This window comes from Penaeus vannamei, chromosome 18 (assembly GCF_042767895.1).
Source record: "Penaeus vannamei isolate JL-2024 chromosome 18, ASM4276789v1, whole genome shotgun sequence".
NCBI lineage: Eukaryota > Metazoa > Arthropoda > Malacostraca > Decapoda > Penaeidae > Penaeus > Penaeus vannamei.
The window spans coordinates 17,911,559-17,928,727 of NC_091566.1; the positions used below are offsets into that span (position 1 = coordinate 17,911,559).

General features: G+C 51.0%; 1 protein-coding gene across 1 annotated transcript in view; it reads right to left on the minus strand.

Moving 5' to 3' along the window:
* Nucleotides 1-10,724, minus strand: part of LOC113827905 (putative uncharacterized protein ENSP00000383309) — a 32,008-nt gene extending 21,284 nt beyond the window's left edge. Inside the window, exons 1-6 of the mRNA XM_070133394.1 lie at nt 10,478-10,724; nt 9,953-10,308; nt 8,578-8,908; nt 6,605-6,733; nt 3,880-4,435; nt 3,407-3,585 (exon numbers count right to left, since the gene is read on the minus strand). Of these exons, the coding sequence (XP_069989495.1) occupies nt 3,407-3,585; nt 3,880-4,435; nt 6,605-6,733; nt 8,578-8,908; nt 9,953-10,308; nt 10,478-10,724 (1,798 nt within the window). The remainder of the gene's footprint in view (nt 1-3,406; nt 3,586-3,879; nt 4,436-6,604; nt 6,734-8,577; nt 8,909-9,952; nt 10,309-10,477) is intronic.
* Nucleotides 10,725-17,169: the final 6,445 nt, after the last annotated feature.

The following is a 17,169-nucleotide window of genomic DNA, read 5'->3' on the forward strand; positions in this document are numbered from 1 at the left end:
CAAGACATTAATAACAATCTGATAGACAAACAAGACATCAATAACAATCTGATAGACAAACAAGACATTAATAACAATCTGATAGACAAACAAGACATCAATAACAATCTGATAGACAAACAAGACATTAATAACAATCTGATAGACAAACAAGACATTAATAACAATCTGATAGACAAACAAGACATTAACATCAATCTGATAGACAAACAAGACATCAATAACAATCTGATAGACAAACAAGACATTAATAACAATCTGATAGACAAACAAGACATTAATAACAATCTGATAGACAAACAAGACATTAATAACAATCTGATAGACAAACAAGACATTAATAACAATCTGATAGACAAACAAGACATTAATAACAATCTGATAGACAAACAAGACATTAATAACAATCTGATAGACAAACAAGACATTAATAACAATCTGATAGACAAACAAGACATTAATAACAATCTGATAGACAAACAAGACATCAATAACAATCTGATTGACAAACAAGACATTAATAACAATCTGATAGACAAACAAGACATTAATAACAATCTGATAGACAAACAAGACATTAATAACAATCTGATAGACAAACAAGACATCAATAACAATCTGATAGACAAACAAGACATTAATAACAATCTGATAGACAAACAAGACATTAATAACAATCTGATAGACAAACAAGACATCAATAACAATCTGATAGACAAACAAGACATCAATAACAATCTGATAGACAAACAAGACATCAATAACAATCTGATAGACAAACAAGACATTAATAACAATCTGATAGACAAACAAGACATTAATAACAATCTGATAGACAAACAAGACATTAATAACAATCTGATAGACAAACAAGACATTAATAACAATCTGATAGACAAACAAGACATCAATAACAATCTGATAGACAAACAAGACATCAATAACAATCTGATAGACAAACAAGACATTAATAACAATCTGATAGACAAACAAGACATTAATAACAATCTGATAGACAAACAAGACATCAATAACAATCTGATAGACAAACAAACAAGATATTAATAACAATCTGATAGACAAACAAACAAGACATCAATAACAATCTGATAGACAAACAAGACATCAATAACAATCTGATAGTCAAACAAGACATTAATAACAATCTGATAGACAAACAAGACATTAATAACAATCTGATAGACAAACAAGACATCAATAACAATCTGATAGACAAACAAGACATTAATAACAATCTGATAGACAAACAAGACATCAATAACAATCTGATAGACAAACAAGACATTAGTAACAATCTGATAGACAAACAAGACATCAATAACAATCTGATAGACAAACAAGACATTAATAACAATCTGATAGTCAAACAAGACATTAATAACAATCTGACAGACAAACAAGACATTAATAACAATCTGATAGACAAACAAACAAGACATGAATACCAGTGGTGTTTATCAGCTGTCTTGGTGGGGGGGGGGCAGCTTCCTTTCCTTGCCATAGAGAAAATGATGAAGGGAAAATGGGCGGCCAAAGACAGCATCAGAGGTGTCGTGTTGGGGCGTGAGGGAAGGAGGGGAGGTTAGGGCGTGTGTGGGGGGAGGGGAGGGAGGAGGGGACTGAAGCTGAAGCACGCAGATTCTTCCCCCTTCCTCTTCCCCCCCCCTCCCCCCTTCCTGACGCCATGCTATTTTTCGTTGCTATGCGCAGATTTGCATGGTAACTGTTTTACGGGTGCTTGCAACGACACGTCTTTTGGGTTCACACTCAGGGGTCTCTCTCTCTCTCTCTCTCTCTCTCTCTCTCTCTCTCTCTCTCTCTCTCTCTCTCTCTCTCTCTCTCTCTCTCTCTCTCTCTCTCTCTCTCTCTCTCTCTCTCTCTCTCTCTCTCTCTCTCCCTCCCTCTCCCTCTCCCTCTCCCTCTCCCTCTCCCTCTCCCCCTCTAAGTAAAGAAAAGAGAAAGAAAATTAAGAAAAAATGAAAAAGATTAAAAAATAACATCCAGCCGCCATGGAAACGAAAGAAAAAGCAAACCAAAGAGCGAAAATGACACATGATGTTTACGTCTCCGAGCCAGACCAGCCTCAGCCAGCTATTTTTTTTCTTTTCTTTTTTTTTGCCTTGTTTGTTGTTTGTCTTTCGGTGGTCTTGTTTGGTAGACTTGATTGCTATGTTTTGCTTGATGGGATTCCCTTTGATGTGTGTTTATTTGGCTCTTCGATTCGAAAAAATAGAAAATGAAAATAATGATATTATCAAAAATTTGATAATAAATAAAAGGAATTCCTGAATGTAGTTTTGAGATTTTTGTTATTGATGTCCTCTTATGCCGTCTTTTTTAGGCATATATATTTTAATGACATTGCTATTACTACTTGTTTTTACTATGAATATACGCGTCGTTGCTGTTTTATCTTATTGTCGACAATGTTATCCAGCGCGGTTAAGAGAGGGAATTAATTTCTTAGAAGAATGGGTTTGTCGTTTTTAATCTTGACTTCATGAATCTTGAATTTGTTTACTGCCTTCGTCTGCTTGAGGGGAGAGAGGGGGAAGGAGGGGAGTAGAGGGAAGGGGGGTTGACGGAGGGGAAGGAGGGGAGTGGAGGGAGGAGAAGGAAGGGGGGGGAGGGGGGAGGGGAAGGATGGGGTTGAGGGAGAGGAAGGAGGGGATGGAAGAGTGTTGAAGGAGGGGAAGGAGGGGAATTGAGAGAGGGGAAGGAGGGAGGGTTGAAGGAGAGGAAAGAGGGGAAGGATGGGGTGGAGGAAGAGGAAGGAGGGGGTTGAGGGAGGGGAAGGAGGGGGTTGAGGGAGGGGAAGGAAGGGCGTGGAGGGGAGGAGAGGGGATAGAAGGAGAGGAGAGGGGTTCATCCATGTGTATTAACACATTTTGTTTCTCTAGTTTTAATCTACGCTCTCCATCACCAGTGCGAATTCGTAACTTCATCTCGAGTTACGTGTTTTTCTGTGGCTTCTTTATGTTCTTATCCTTGTTTTATTGCCTCTTACTTCTCCTCATTCTGTCTTCTGTTTTCCCCTTCTTTCTCATCCTCTTCCATCCCCCTCCATCCTCTTCCCACCTGCCCTCCCCTTCCCCTCTTCCCCTTCCCTTCCTCCTTTCCCCTTCCCTTCCTCCTCTTCCCCTTCGCTCCTTCCCTCCCCCTTCCTCCTCTTTCCCTTCTCTTCTTCCTTCCCTCCCTCTTCCCCTTCCCTTCCTTCCTCTTCCCCTTCCCTTCTTCCTTCCCCCTTCCTCCTCTTCCCTTCCCCCTCTTCCCCTTCCCTTCTTCCTTCCCCCTTCCCTTCTTCCTCTACCCCTCTTCCCTTCCCCTCTTCCCCTCCCGTTCTCCTCTTCCCCTACCCCTCCCGCTCCCTCCCACCACCCCCAACCTTGACCTTGGAAGCCGCTGTCTCGCGGGCGTCTGCAGAGGCCTTGGCGCCGGAAGGTGGCCCCGTTTATCGATGACACGGAATGCATTCTGACGTCAGTGCGGTGTTCGTGGCGAAGTGGGCGGTTCTCTTGGGAGGGTATGTGGGCGGTTCTCTTGGGAGGGTATGTGGGCGGTTCTCTTGTGAGGGTATGTGGGCGGTTCTCTTGGGAGGGTATGTGGGCGGTTCTCTTGGGAGGGTATGTGGGCGGTTCTCTTGGGAGGGTATGTGGGCGGCTGTCTTGGAAGGGTATGTGGGCGGTTCTCTTGGGAGGGTATGTGGGCTGTTCTCTTGTGAGGGTATGTGGGCGGTTCTCTTGGGAGGGTATGTGGGCGGTTCTCTTGGGAGGGTATGTGGGCGGTTCTCTTGGGAGGGTATGTGGGCTGTTCTCTTGTGAGGGTATGTGGGCGGTTCTCTTGGGAGGGTATGTGGACGGTTCTCTTGGGAGGGTATGTGGGGGGTTCTCGTGGGAGGGTATGTGGGCGGCTGTCTTGGAAGGGTATGTGGGCGGTTCTGTTGGGAGGGTATGTGTGCGGCTGTCTTGGAAGGGTATGTGGGCGGTTCTCTTGTGAGGGTATGTGGGCTGTTCTCTTGTGATGGTATGTGGGCGGTTCTCTTGGGAGGGTATGTGGGCGGATCTCTTGGGAGGGTATGTGGGCGGTTCTCTTGTGATAGTATGTGGGCGGTTCTCTTGTGAGGGTATGTGGGCGGTTCTCTTGGGAGGGTATGTGGGCGGCTGTCTTGGAAGGGTATGTGGGCGGTTCTCTTGTGAGGGTATGTGGGCGGTTCTCTTGTGAGGGTATGTGGGCGGTTCTCTTGTGAGGGTATGTGGGCGGTTCTCTTGTGAGGGTATGTGGGCGGCTGTCTTGGAAGGGTATGTGGGCGGTTCTCTTGGGAGGGTATGTGGGCGGCTGTCTTGGAAGGGTATGTGGGCGGTTCTCTTGTGAGGGTATGTGGGCGGTTCTCTTGTGATGGTATGTGGGCGGTTCTCTTGTGAGGGTATGTGGGCGGATCTCTTGGGAGGGTATGTGGGCGGTTCTCTTGTGAGGGTATGTGGGCGGTTCTCTTGGGAGGGTATGTGGGCGGCTGTCTTGGAAGGGTATGTGGGCGGTTCTCTTGTGAGGGTATGTGGGCGGTTCTCTTGGGAGGGTATGTGGGCGGTTCTCTTGTGAGGGTATGTGGGCGGTTCTCTTGTGAGGGTATGTGGGCGGTTCTCTTGTGAGGGTATGTGGGCGGTTCTCTTGTGATGGTATGTGGGCGGTTCTCTTGTGAGGGTATGTGGGCGGTTCTCTTGGGAGGGTATGTGGGCGGTTCTCTTGTGAGGGTATGTGGGCGGTTCTCTTGTGATGGTATGTGGGCGGTTCTCTTGTGAGGGTATGTGGGCGGCTGTCTTGGGAGGGTATGTGGGCGGTTCTCTTGTGATAGTATGTGGGCGGTTCTCTTGTGAGGGTATGTGGGCGGTTCTCTTGTGATGGTATGTGGGCGGTTCTCTTGGGAGGGTATGTGGGCGGTTCTCTTGTGATGGTATGTGGGCGGTTCTCTTGTGAGGGTATGTGGGCGGTTCTCTTGGGAGGGTATGTGGGCGGTTCTCTTGTGAGGGTATGTGGGCGGTTCTCTTGTGAGGGTATGTGGGCGGTTCTCTTGTGAGGGTATGTGGGCGGTTCTCTTGTGAGGGTATGTGGGCGGTTCTCTTGTGATGGTATGTGGGCGGTTCTCTTGGGAGGGTATGTGGGCGGTTCTCTTGGGAGGGTATGTGGGCGGTTCTCTTGGGAGGGTATGTGGGCGGCTGTCTTGGAAGGGTATGTGGGCGGTTCTCTTGTGAGGGTATGTGGGCGGTTCTCTTGGGAGGGTATGTGGGCGGTTCTCTTGTGAGGGTATGTGGGCGGATCTCTTGTGAGGGTATGTGGGCGGTTCTCTTGTGAGGGTATGTGGGCGGTTCTCTTGTGAGGGTATGTGGGCGGTTCTCTTGTGAGGGTATGTGGGCGGATCTCTTGTGAGGGTATGTGGGCGGTTCTCTTGGGAGAGTATGTGGGCGGTTCTCTTGGGAGGGTATGTGGGCGGTTCTCTTGGGAGGGTATGTGGGCGGTTCTCTTGTGAGGGTATGTGGGCGGCTGTCTTGGAAGGGTATGTGGGCGGTTCTCTTGTGATGGTATGTGGGCGGCTGTCTTGGAAGGGTATGTGGGCGGTTCTCTTGTGAGGGTATGTGGGCGGATCTCTTGTGAGGGTATGTGGGCGGTTCTCTTGTGATGGTATGTGGGCGGTTCTCTTGTGAGGGTATGTGGGCGGTTCTCTTGTGAGGGTATGTGGGCGGTTCTCTTGTGAGGGTATGTGGGCGGTTCTCTTGTGAGGGTATGTGGGCGGTTCTCTTGTGATGGTATGTGGGCGGTTCTCTTGGGAGGGTATGTGGGCGGTTCTCTTGTGAGGGTATGTGGGCGGTTCTCTTGTGAGGGTATGTGGGCGGTTCTCTTGTGAGGGTATGTGGGCGGTTCTCTTGTGAGGGTATGTGGGCGGTTCTCTTGTGAGGGTATGTGGGCGGTTCTCTTGTGAGGGTATGTGGGCGGTTCTCTTGGGAGGGTATGTGGGCGGTTCTCTTGGGAGGGTATGTGGGCGGTTCTCTTGTGATGGTATGTGGGCGGTTCTCTTGTGAGGGTATGTGGGCGGTTCTCTTGGGAGGGTATGTGGGCGGTTCTCTTGTGAGGGTATGTGGGCGGTTCTCTTGGGAGGGTATGTGGGCGGTTCTCTTGGGAGAGTATGTGGGCGGTTCTCGTGAGGGTATGTGGGCGGTTCTCTTGTGAGGGTATGTGGGCGGTTCTCTTGTGAGGGTATGTGGGCGGTTCTCTTGTGAGGGTATGTGGGCGGTTCTCTTGGGAGGGTATGTGGGCGGTTCTCTTGTGAGGGCGTGTGGGCGCTTCTCTTGTGTGTGTATCTGGGCGGTTCTCTTGGGAGGGTATGTGGGCGGTTCTCTTGTGAGGGTATGTGGGCGGTTCTCTTGTGAGGGTATGTGGGCTGTTCTCTTGGGAGGGTATGTGGGCGGTTCTCTTGGGAGGGTATGTGGGCGGTTCTCTTGTGAGGGTATGTGGGCGGTTCTCTTGTGAGGGTATGTGGGCGGTTCTCTTGTGAGGGTATGTGGGCGGTTCTCTTGTGAGGGTATGTAGGCGCCTCTCTTGTGGCGGTATCTGGGCGGTTCTCTTGTGAGGGTATGTGGGCGGTTCTCTTGTGAGGGTATGTGGGCGGTACTCTTGTAAGGGTATGTGCCCGGCTCTCTTGTGAGGGTATGTGGGCGGTTCTCTTGGGAGGGTATGTGGGCGGTTCTCTTGTGAGGGTATGTGGGCGGTTCTCTTGTGAGGGTATGTGGGCGGTTCTCTTGTGAGGGTATGTGGGCGGTTCTCTTGGGAGGGTATGTGGGCGGTTCTCTTTGGAGAGTATGTGGGCGGTTCTCTTGTGAGGGTATGTGGGCGGTTCTCTTGGGAGGGTATGTGGGCGGTTCTCTTGTGAGGGTATGTGGGCGGTTCTCTTGTGAGGGTATGTGGGCGGTTCTCTTGTGAGGGTATGTGGGCAGTTCTCTTGGGAGGGTATGTGGGCGGTTCTCTTTGGAGAGTATGTGGGCGGTTCTCTTGTGAGGGTATGTGGGCGGTTCTCTTGTGAGGGTATGTGGGCGGTTCTCTTGTGAGGGTATGTGGGCGGTTCTCTTGTGAAGGTATGTGGGCGATTCTCTTGTGAGGGTATGTGGGCGGTTCTCTTGAGAGGGTATGTGGGCGGTTCTCTTGGGAGAGTATGTGGGCGGTTCTCTTGAGAGGGTATGTGGGCGGTTCTCTTGTGAGGGTATGTGGGCGGTTCTCTTGTGAGGGTATGTGGGCGGTTCTCTTGTGATGGTATGTGGGCGGTTCTCTTGGGAGAGTATGTGGGCGGTTCTCTTGTGAGGGTATGTGGGCGGTTCTCTTGTGAGGGTATGTGGGCGATTCTCTTGTGAGGGTATGTGGGCGGTTCTCTTGTGAGGGTATGTGGGCGGTTCTCTTGGGAGAGTATGTGGGCGGTTCTCTTGAGAGGGTATGTAGGCGGTTCTCTTGGGAGAGTATGTGGGCGGTTCTCTTGTGAGGGTATGTGGGCGGTTCTCTTGGGAGGGTATGTGGGCGGTTCTCTTGTGAGGGTATGTGGGCGGTTCTCTTGTGAGGGTATGTGGGCGGTTCTCTTGTGAGGGTATGTGGGCGGTTCTCTTGTGAGGGTATGTGGGCGGTTCTCTTGTGAGGGTATGTGGGCGGTTCTCTTGTGAGGGTATGTGGGCGGTTCTCTTGTGAGGGTATGTGGGCGGTTCTCTTGTGAGGGTATGTGGGCGGTTCTCTTGTGAGGGTATGTGGGCGGTTCTCTTGTGAGGGTATGTGGGCGGTTCTCTTGTGAGGGTATGTGGGCGGTTCTCTTGTGAGGGTATGTGTGCGATTCTCTTGTGAGGGTATGTGGGCGGTTCTCTTGTGAGGGTATGTGGGCGGTTCTCTTGGGAGAGTATGTGGGCGGTTCTCTTGAGAGGGTATGTGGGCGGCTGTCTTGGAAGGGTTTGTGGGCGGTTCTCTTGTGATGGTATGTGGGCGATTCTCTTGTGAGGGTATGTGGGCGGTTCTCTTGGGAGAGTATGTGGGCGGTTCTCTTGTGAGGGTATGTGGGCGGTTCTCTTGTGAGGGTATGTGGGCGGTTCTCTTGTGAGGTTATGTGGGCGGTTCTCTTGTGAGGGTATGTGGGCGGTTCTCTTGAGAGGGTATGTGGGCGGTTCTCTTGGGAGGGTATGTGGGCGGTTCTCTTGGGAGGGTATGTGGGCGATTCTCTTGTGAGGGTATGTGGGCGGTTCTCTTGGGAGAGTATGTGGGCGGTTCTCTTGGGAGGGTATGTGGGCGGTTCTCTTGAGAGGGTATGTGGGCGGTTCTCTTGGGAGAGTATGTGGGCGGTTCTCTTGAGAGGGTATGTGGGCGGCTGTCTTGGAAGGGTTTGTGGGCGGTTCTCTTGTGAGGGTATGTGGGCGGTTCTCTTGTGAGGGTATGTGGGCGGTTCTCTTGTGAGGGTATGTGGGCGGTTCTCTTGTGATGGTATGTGGGCGGTTCTCTTGTGAGGGTATGTGGGCGGTTCTCTTGTGAGGGTATGTGGGCGGTTCTCTTGTGAGGGTATGTGGGCGGTTCTCTTGTGAGGGTATGTGGGCGGCTGTCTTGGAAGGGTATGTGGGCGGTTCTCTTGTGATGGTATGTGGGCGGCTGTCTTGGAAGGGTATGTGGGCTGTTCTCTTGTGAGGATATGTGGGCGGTTCTCTTGGGAGAGTATGTGGGCGGTTCTCTTGAGAGGGTATGTGGGCGGCTGTCTTGGAAGGGTTTGTGGGCGGTTCTCTTGTGAGGGTATGTGGACGGTTCTCTTTGGAGGGTATGTGGGCGGTTCTCTTGTGAGGGTATGTGGGCGGTTCTCTTGTGAGGGTATGTGGGCGGTTCTCTTGTGAGGGTATGTGGGCGGTTCTCTTGTGAGGGTATGTGGGCGGTTCTCTTGTGAGGGTATGTGGGCGGTTCTCTTGTGAGGGTATGTGGGCGGTTCTCTTGGGAGGGTATGTGGGCGGTTCTCTTGTGAGGGTATGTGGGTGGCTGTCTTGGGAGGGTATGTGGGCGGTTCTCTTGTGAGGGTATGTGGGCGGTTCTCTTGTGATGGTATGTGGGCGGTTCTCTTGTGAGGGTATGTGGGCGGTTCTCTTGGGAGGGTATGTGGGCGGTTCTTTTGTGATGGTATGTGGGCGGTTCTCTTGGGAGAGTATGTGGGCGGTTCTCTTGAGAGGGTATGTGGGCGGCTGTCTTGGAATGGTTTGTGGGCGGTTCTCTTGTGAGGGTATGTGGGCGGTTCTCTTTGGCGTGTATGTGGGCGGTTCTCTTGGGAGGGTATGTGGGCGGTTCTCTTGTGAGGGTATGTGGGCGGTTCTCTTGTGAGGGTATGTGGGCGGTTCTCTTGTGAGGGTATGTGGGCGGTTCTCTTGTGAGGGTATGTGGGCGGTTCTCTTGTGAGGGTATGTGGGCGGCTGTCTTGGAAGGGTATGTGGGCGGTTCTCTTGTGAGGGTATGTGGGCGGCTGTCTTGGAAGGGTATGTGGGGGGTTCTCTTGTGAGGGTATGTGGGCGGTTCTCTTGTGATGGTATGTGGGCGGTTCTCTTGTGATGGTATGTGGGCGGTTCTCTTGTGAGGGTATGTGGGCGGTTCTCTTGTGAGGGTATGTGGGCGGTTCTCTTGTGAGGGTATGTGGGCGGTTCTCTTGTGAGGGTATGTGGGCGGCTGTCTTGGAAGGGTATGTGGGCGGTTCTCTTGTGATGGTATGTGGGCGGTTCTCTTGTGAGGGTATGTGGGGGGTTCTCTTGTGAGGGTATGTGGGCGGTTCTCTTGTGATGGTATGTGGGCGGTTCTCTTGTGAGGGTATGTGGGCGGTTCTCTTGTGAGGGTATGTGGGCGGTTCTCTTGTGAGGGTATGTGGGCGGTTCTCTTGTGAGGGTATGTGGGCGGTTCTCTTGTGAGGGTATGTGGGCGGTTCTCTTGTGAGGGTATGTGGGCGGCTGTCTTGGAAGGGTATGTGGGCGGTTCTCTTGTGAGGGTATGTGGGCGGCTGTCTTGGAAGGGTATGTGGGGGGTTCTCTTGTGAGGGTATGTGGGCGGTTCTCTTGTGATGGTATGTGGGCGGTTCTCTTGTGAGGGTATGTGGGCGGTTCTCTTGTGAGGGTATGTGGGCGGCTGTCTTGGAAGGGTATGTGGGCGCTTGTCTTGGGAGGGTATGTCGCCGGATGTCTTGCAACGCTATGTGGGCGGTTCTCTTGTGAGGGTATGTGGGCGGTTCTCTTGTGAGGGTATGTGGGCGGTTCTCTTGGGAGGGTATGTGGGCGGTTCTCTTGGGAGGGTATGTGGGCGGTTCTCTTGTGAGGGTATGTGGGCGGTTCTCTTGTGAGGGTATGTGGGCGGTTCTCTTGTGAGGGTATGTGGGCGGTTCTCTTGTGAGGGTATGTGGGCGGTTCTCTTGTGAGGGTATGTGGGCGGTTCTCTTGTGAGGGTATGTGGGCGGTTCTCTTGTGAGGGTATGTGGGCGGCTGTCTTGGAAGGGTATGTGGGCGGTTCTCTTGTGAGGGTATGTGGGCGGTTCTCTTGTGAGGGTATGTGGGCGGTTCTCTTGTGAGGGTATGTGGGCAGTTCTCTTGTGAGGGTATGTGGGCGATTCTGTCGTAAGGGATTGTTGTGTACTTTGCTGGCGTGAGGATGTGGGGCCGGTTCAATTTTAAGGACATGTGGCCGGTTCCTTTGTGAGGGCGTGGTAGCAGATGAATGAAAGAATGAAGTTTAGAATGATGGAAGGATGGAAGATTAGAAGAATGGAAGGATCGAAGTTTAGAAGGATGGAAGGTTGGAAGTTTAGAAGGATGGAAAGGGAGACAGAGAGGGATAACGATAACAAAAATAATTTTGTTTATCTGTTTTGGACCTTTTTGGAAATCTCTCTGTCGTCGAACCTGTAGCAGATCTTTCCTTTTCTTTTCTTGTTTTTCTTATTTTCTTATTTTCGCCTTTGCCTTTTTTACATTTTATTCCTCCTTTTCGTACTTATCTTTCTTTTTTCCTTTTCCTTCCCCTACCCCCCATTTTCCCCCCGCATCCTTTTTTTTATTTTTTTCTCTCCTTCCCCCCTTTTCCCCTCTCATCCTTTTATTTTTCCCCTCTTTTCCCCCTCCTCGCCGCAAGCACTGAAAGCGTTGACGTCACACCGGCGGCACACACGTACACTCAAGCGCGCACGGCCGAGGTCTCCGGTGCTCTGGCAAAAGCCAACGACACGGTCTGAACCTGTTCTGATTCGAGAGCAAGTGTGATGGAATGCTGTCCGCCGAGGAATGGGGCCGTGGGGAAGGGGGGAGAAGGGGGAGGGAGATAGAGGGGAAGGGGGAGGAGGGATAGATGGGAAGAGGGGAGCTAGAGGGAAGGAGGAAATGGAGGGGGAGGGGGAGGGGGGTAGAGGGGAAGAGCGTAGGTAGGGGGATAGAGTGGAAGGAGGAAAGGAGGGAGGGGAGGGGGGATAGAGGGGAAGAAGTGAGGTAGGGGGAAGGAGGGAATGGAAAGGGGGAGGGGGAAATAGAGGGGAAGAGGGGAGACAGGGTGAATGGGGAGATAGGGGGAAGGAGAGAATGGAGAAGGGGGAGAGGGGAAGAGGGGAGGTAGGGGGAAGGAGGGAATGGAACTCGTGGGGAGGGGGGAAGGGAGGGGGAAAGAGGAAAGAGGGAATGAGAGCGAAGAACAGAGGGGAAGGGAGGAGATATTAGGAGTCTGGGGTGAGGGAGAAAAGAAGGGGATGGATGATAGAAAAAGGGAAGAAAGGGGAAGGAGGTGAAAAAGAGTAAAATGAGAGGATGAAAAGAGAAGGAAGAGACACGGAAACGGGGAAGGACTTAAAGGGGGAGGAAAAGGGAAGAAAAAAAGGAGGCAAGGGAAGGGGGAGAGTAAATTGAGGAATAGAGGAGGAAAGTAAATAGCGGGAAGAAGGAGGAAGAGAGGGAAGAAGGGGAGAGGGAGGTTAGGGTATGGGAACGGGTAAGAGGTAGTCAGTGTAGATACGAGAGGAGGAGGAACTGTCGAGGGGAAGGAGAAGAGAGGAAGGAGAGGGAGAGAAGAAAAGAAAGAAGAGAAGAATAGAGAGGAGAGGAGAGGAGAGAAGAGAAGAGAAGGGGAAGAGAAGAGAAGAGCAGAGAGGAGGGGTACGGGAGATGAGAAGAGAAGAGAAAAGAGAAGAGGGCAGAGGGGAGGGGAATGGAATTGAGGGGAAGGGAGAAAAGAGGAGGGAGAGGAGGAACCGCTTAAAAGGGGATGAGGAGGAGGAGGAGGAGACCCGAAGGATGTTCCACGTGTTCAGGAAGTGCGAATTTCACTGCGTTCGACCTGGTCCGTCTGAGGCTACTTCCCCCCCCCCCCCTCAACCCCCCCCTCCCCCCTCCCCTTCCCACCTTAATGGTAAGTGGGTATGGGAGGATAACGGGGCGGCGAGAGATACCCCCCCCCCCCTCCGCCTGCCCGCGACAAGGTGACCTCGCGAGCTTATTGATGAAATGTCTCGCTGGAGGAATGCACCGTATTTGTTGCGTCCACGTGTCACTTGCCAGCACGCGTCGTCAGGAAGGGGGCAGAAGAGGGGAAGGGGAAGGGGAGAGGAGGGGGGCAGCGAGAGGGGAGGGGAGAGGAGGGAGGGAGCGAGAGGGGAGAGGGAGAAGAGGGGTAAGTAAACGGAGAGGGGGAGAGGAAGGGGGAAGCGAGAGGGGAGAGGGAGAAGAGGGGGAAGTAAATAGAGAGGGGGAGAGGAAGGGGGAAGCGAGAGGAGAGGGGAAGGGTGAGGAAGGGGGAAGCGAGAGGAGAGGGGGAGGGGGAGGAAGGGGGGAATAAATAGAGAGGGGGAGAGGAGGTGGGAAGCGAGAGGGGAGAGGAAAATGTGGGGGAATAGAGAGGGAGAGACGAGGGGGAAGCCAGAGGGGAGAGGGAGAGGAGGGGGAAGCAAATCGGGAGGGGGGAGGGGGAGAGGAGATTGGCAAAGGATGAGGATAGGGGAGGGGGAGAGGAGGAGGGGATGGTAGGGGGAAGGGGAGAGGGGAGAGGTATGCTGTAGATGCCCCAAATCGATTTCTCGTATTTGTCATAACGACCGGCAAAGTCTACGAGCAACGGCGGAGGTTGCACACACTCACGTAGGGAGATTGTGACAGAAAGGTAGACATAAATAGATCAGTTATTGCAATGGTATATCCCACGTGCATTTATATACGTACTGAGTGTATTTATAAAAAATAAGCGACAAGAACGGATGATGTTTGGCAGTTAATGGAGTTTAGAACATTTATGTAGATGCTGGCAGGAAGAGGCGGCGCGCAGATAGAGAGACAGTTTGACAGGGACAGGAATATGAATATACATTCCACATGCATTGACATCGGTGCTCATATGTATATAGAAAAAATAGCGTCTAGCGGATAATAGTTTCCAGGATCTATGCATAGTACATGTTAGTAAGTACGAGCTGTTGAATCTGTTTACCGCCAAAACTACTCATTACCCCGCGGTCGCTTGTTAAGGACTGTATAAATAGCAGCCGATGTCGCTCAATGCTGACTTCGTAAACATCAGGCGATGTCGCTTTAGAAGAATTATATAAATGCTTGCCGATGTCGCTAAATTCTGACTACGTAGATATCAGCCGATGTCGCTTTATGCTGAATACGTAAATATCAAGTGATGTCGTTTTAAAAGGATTATATAAATACCTGCCAATGTCGGTTATTCCAGACTACATAGAAACCAGCCGATGTCGCTTTATAGAGTTAAAAAAAAAAAAAAATACCAGCCGATGTCGCTTAAAACGGAATGCATAAATAGCCGATGTCGCTCCATAAGAATTATATAAGTATCTGCAGGTACCGATACACTTAAACAAGTCAGTTTTGCTCGATGGCCAACCCGTTTGTATTTTTTTTCTTTGCAAACTTGAACTGTCGCGGTTTTGAATTGTCGGAAGAAATCGTTAACTGTTGCTTGTCGGTGACGGTCGTGGGCGTGCGGGCGTGCGGGCGGGCAAGCTCTCCGTTCATTCAGGGAAGCGACTCGAGCTCCTGACATTCCTGAGTGCTTCGTGCGGCGGGGCTGGTTGAGTCCCCCCCCCCCCTCGCCCAGTCCCGCCCCCCACATTCCTCCTTCTTCCCACCCTCTTCACCTTCCTCCCCCTCCCTCTTTTAACACCCACCCGTTCTCGTCTCCCCGCCTCTTCTCCGTTCTCCCTCCTTCCTCTCCCCTCCTCTTCATATCCCCTCCCTCCCCCTCCCCCTAATCCCCCACTTCTCCCTCCTCTCACTCCCTCTCCCCTATTCCTCATCATTCCCCCTCCCTCCGTCAACCCCTCCTTCTCCCTTCCTCCTTTCACTCCCTCCCCTCCCCTTCCCCCTCCTCGTCAGCTGTAGTCAGCTTTCCCGCCCACTAATCATCTCTTTTGATCCCCTCCTTTATGCCTTCATGTCACCCGTGCCGGAGAGTCTGTATGGGCGTGCGGGAGAGTCTGTATGGGCGTGCGGGAGAGTCTGTATGGGCGTGCGGGAGAGTCTGTATGGGCGTGCGGGAGAGTCTGTATGGGCGTGCGGGAGAGTCTGTATGGGCGTGCGGGAGAGTCTGTATGGGCGTGCGGGAGAGTCTGTATGGGCGTGCGGGAGAGTCTTTGGGCGTGCGGGAGAGCCTGTATGGGCGTGCGAGAGAATTTGTATGGGCGTGCGGGAGAGAGTCAATTTGGGCGTGTGAGGCCTTGTTTTGCTTCGACTTGAATCCTGTGTGAAATGACTTTTATCTTGTGTGCCTTTTTTTCTATTTTGTATTATTTTTTATCGTATTGAAGGAGAGGGAGAAGACTTTTTTCAGTTTTTTTTTTTCTTTTTTTTTACGGGGTAAAACTTGACCTTCTCATTAGAGTTAAAAAAAAAAAAAAAAAGTATGATTATATACACAGGTTCCTTTTTTTCCTCGGCCGGACTCCTTCTAGCTCCAGGGTCCCATAGCAATTGCTTCGTACCCTCCACGAGACAGGCCACTCGGGATGGTTTGACGTGCGAGACGGTAAAAACGTTAGGTATGCCGTTTTTTGTTCATTTTCTTTTTATTATTATTATTGCTCCTCCTCTTTCTTCTTCTTTTACTTCTTTTTCTTGTTCTCCCTCCTCCTTATCCTTATCCTCCTTCTTTTTCTTCTTCTTCTACTCCTCCTCCTCCTCCTCCTCCTTCTCTTCCTCTTCCTCCTCTTCCTTCTCCTCTTCCTTTTCCTTTTTCTCCTCTTCTTCCTCCCCCTCTTCTCTTTATAAACGGACCGATTTCAAGTTGCTTCCCTTTTTCTTCTTTAAAAAAAGGATAATGATAGAAATAGATAGATGAAATAAATTAATGAATCAGTCCATAAAGAACCCAGGATACAGGACTGCCCCGCCGCCTGCTTGGGCCCGAGCGCTGGCACTGGAGTCGCGCCGCCCAAGTGGCTGAGATTAACCTCTGGATGAAACTAGGATGGAGTCGGTTCCGCATTGTGTAAAAGGTAGTTTATATGCTGTTTAGGCGGTAGTTTGTAGTTTATGGGTCGATTCTGCGTTATGGAGGGTAGTTTGTAAGTTATATGTACCTTGGCGGTATGTGGCGCGCTATAGGAATGGGTGATGGCGGTGGGGAGACGGTTTTGGGATTTTTGAGAGGGAGGGAGGGAGGGATGGAACGCATGGAGGGTTGAAGGGTCGGAGGGAAAGAGGGAGGGAGGGAGCGTGGAAAGGGGTTAGTAAGGAAGGAGAGAGGGAGATAGGGAAGGAGAAAGAGAGAGGGAAAGGGGGAGGGTGGAAAGGGGTTAGGTAGGAAGGAGAGAGGGAGGGAAGGAGATTGAGAGAGAGAGAGAGAGAGAGATAGGGAAGAACAGAGGGAGAAGGAGAGAGGGGCATATCCAGAGACAGAACAAAAAGGAACAGCAACAGCAAGAGAGAAAGAGAGGACGAAGCAAGAAATAAGGAGACACAAACGCCGGACGACTCCCCAGCGAACTCCGCCAACGACACTCGCCCGCAGTTTATTAGAGCATGCATACAGGTACTCCACTCCCTCGCCCGCTCCGACTCCGCGCCGTTCGTATATGCATAACTTCGGGATGTCGAGGTTACTGCGCCTGAGGAGAACGGGTTCTCTCTCTCGTCTCTCTCTCTCTCTCTCTCTCTCTCTCTCTCTCTCTCTCTCTCTCTCTCTCTCTCTCTCTCTCTCTCTCTCTCTCTCTCTCTCTCTCTCTCTCTCTCTCTCTCTCTCTCTCTCTCTCTCTCTCTCTCTCTCTCTCTCTCTCTCTCTCTCTCTCTCTCTCTCTCTCTCTCTCTCTCGCTCTCTCTCTCGCTCTCTCTCTCTCTCTCTCTCTCTCTTCTCTCTCTCTCTCTCTCTCTCTCTCTCTCTCTCTCGCTCTCTCTCTCTCGCTCTCTCTCTCGCTCTCTCTCTCTCTCTTTCTCTCTGTATCTCTCTCTCTGTATCTCTCTCTCTCTCTCTCTCTCTCTCTCTCTCTCTCTCTCTCTCTCTCTCTCTCTCTCTCTCTCTCTCTCTCTCTCTCTCTCTCTCTCTCTCTCTCTCTCTCTCTCTCTCTCTCTCTCTCTCTCTCTCTCTCTCTCTCTCTCTCTCTCTCTCTCTCTCTCTCTCTCTCTCTCTCTCTCTCTCTCTCTCTCTCTCTCTCTCTCTCTCTCTCTCTCTCTCTCTCTTCCCCCCTCCCTCTTCCTATCTTCCATTTCCGCATTTCTCTTCCTCCCCCCCCCCCCCTTCACCTCCTTTCCATTAAGCCATATTCGTATTTCATCCAGTCTATCCAGGGAATTCGACGGAGAATCGTTTTTAAATGATATGCGAAGGTAGTCATTTTTATTGACTATTTTGTGATGAGAGAAAGAAGGAAAAGAGCGAATGAACGACAGGTTGTCTTCCTTATGACTGGGGCGCCATGCTGTCTGAGGAAATCCAGGTATGTGATACGACTTTCTCCCTCTTTCTTTCTTTTTCTTTCTTTCTTTCTCTCTCTTTCTCTCTCTCTCTCTCTCTCTCTCTCTCTCTCTCTCTCTCCCTCTCTCTCTCTCTCTCTCTCTCTCTCTCTCTCTCTCTTTCTCTCACTCTCTCTCTCACTTTTTCTTTCTCTCTCTCTCTCTCTCTCTCTCTCTCTCT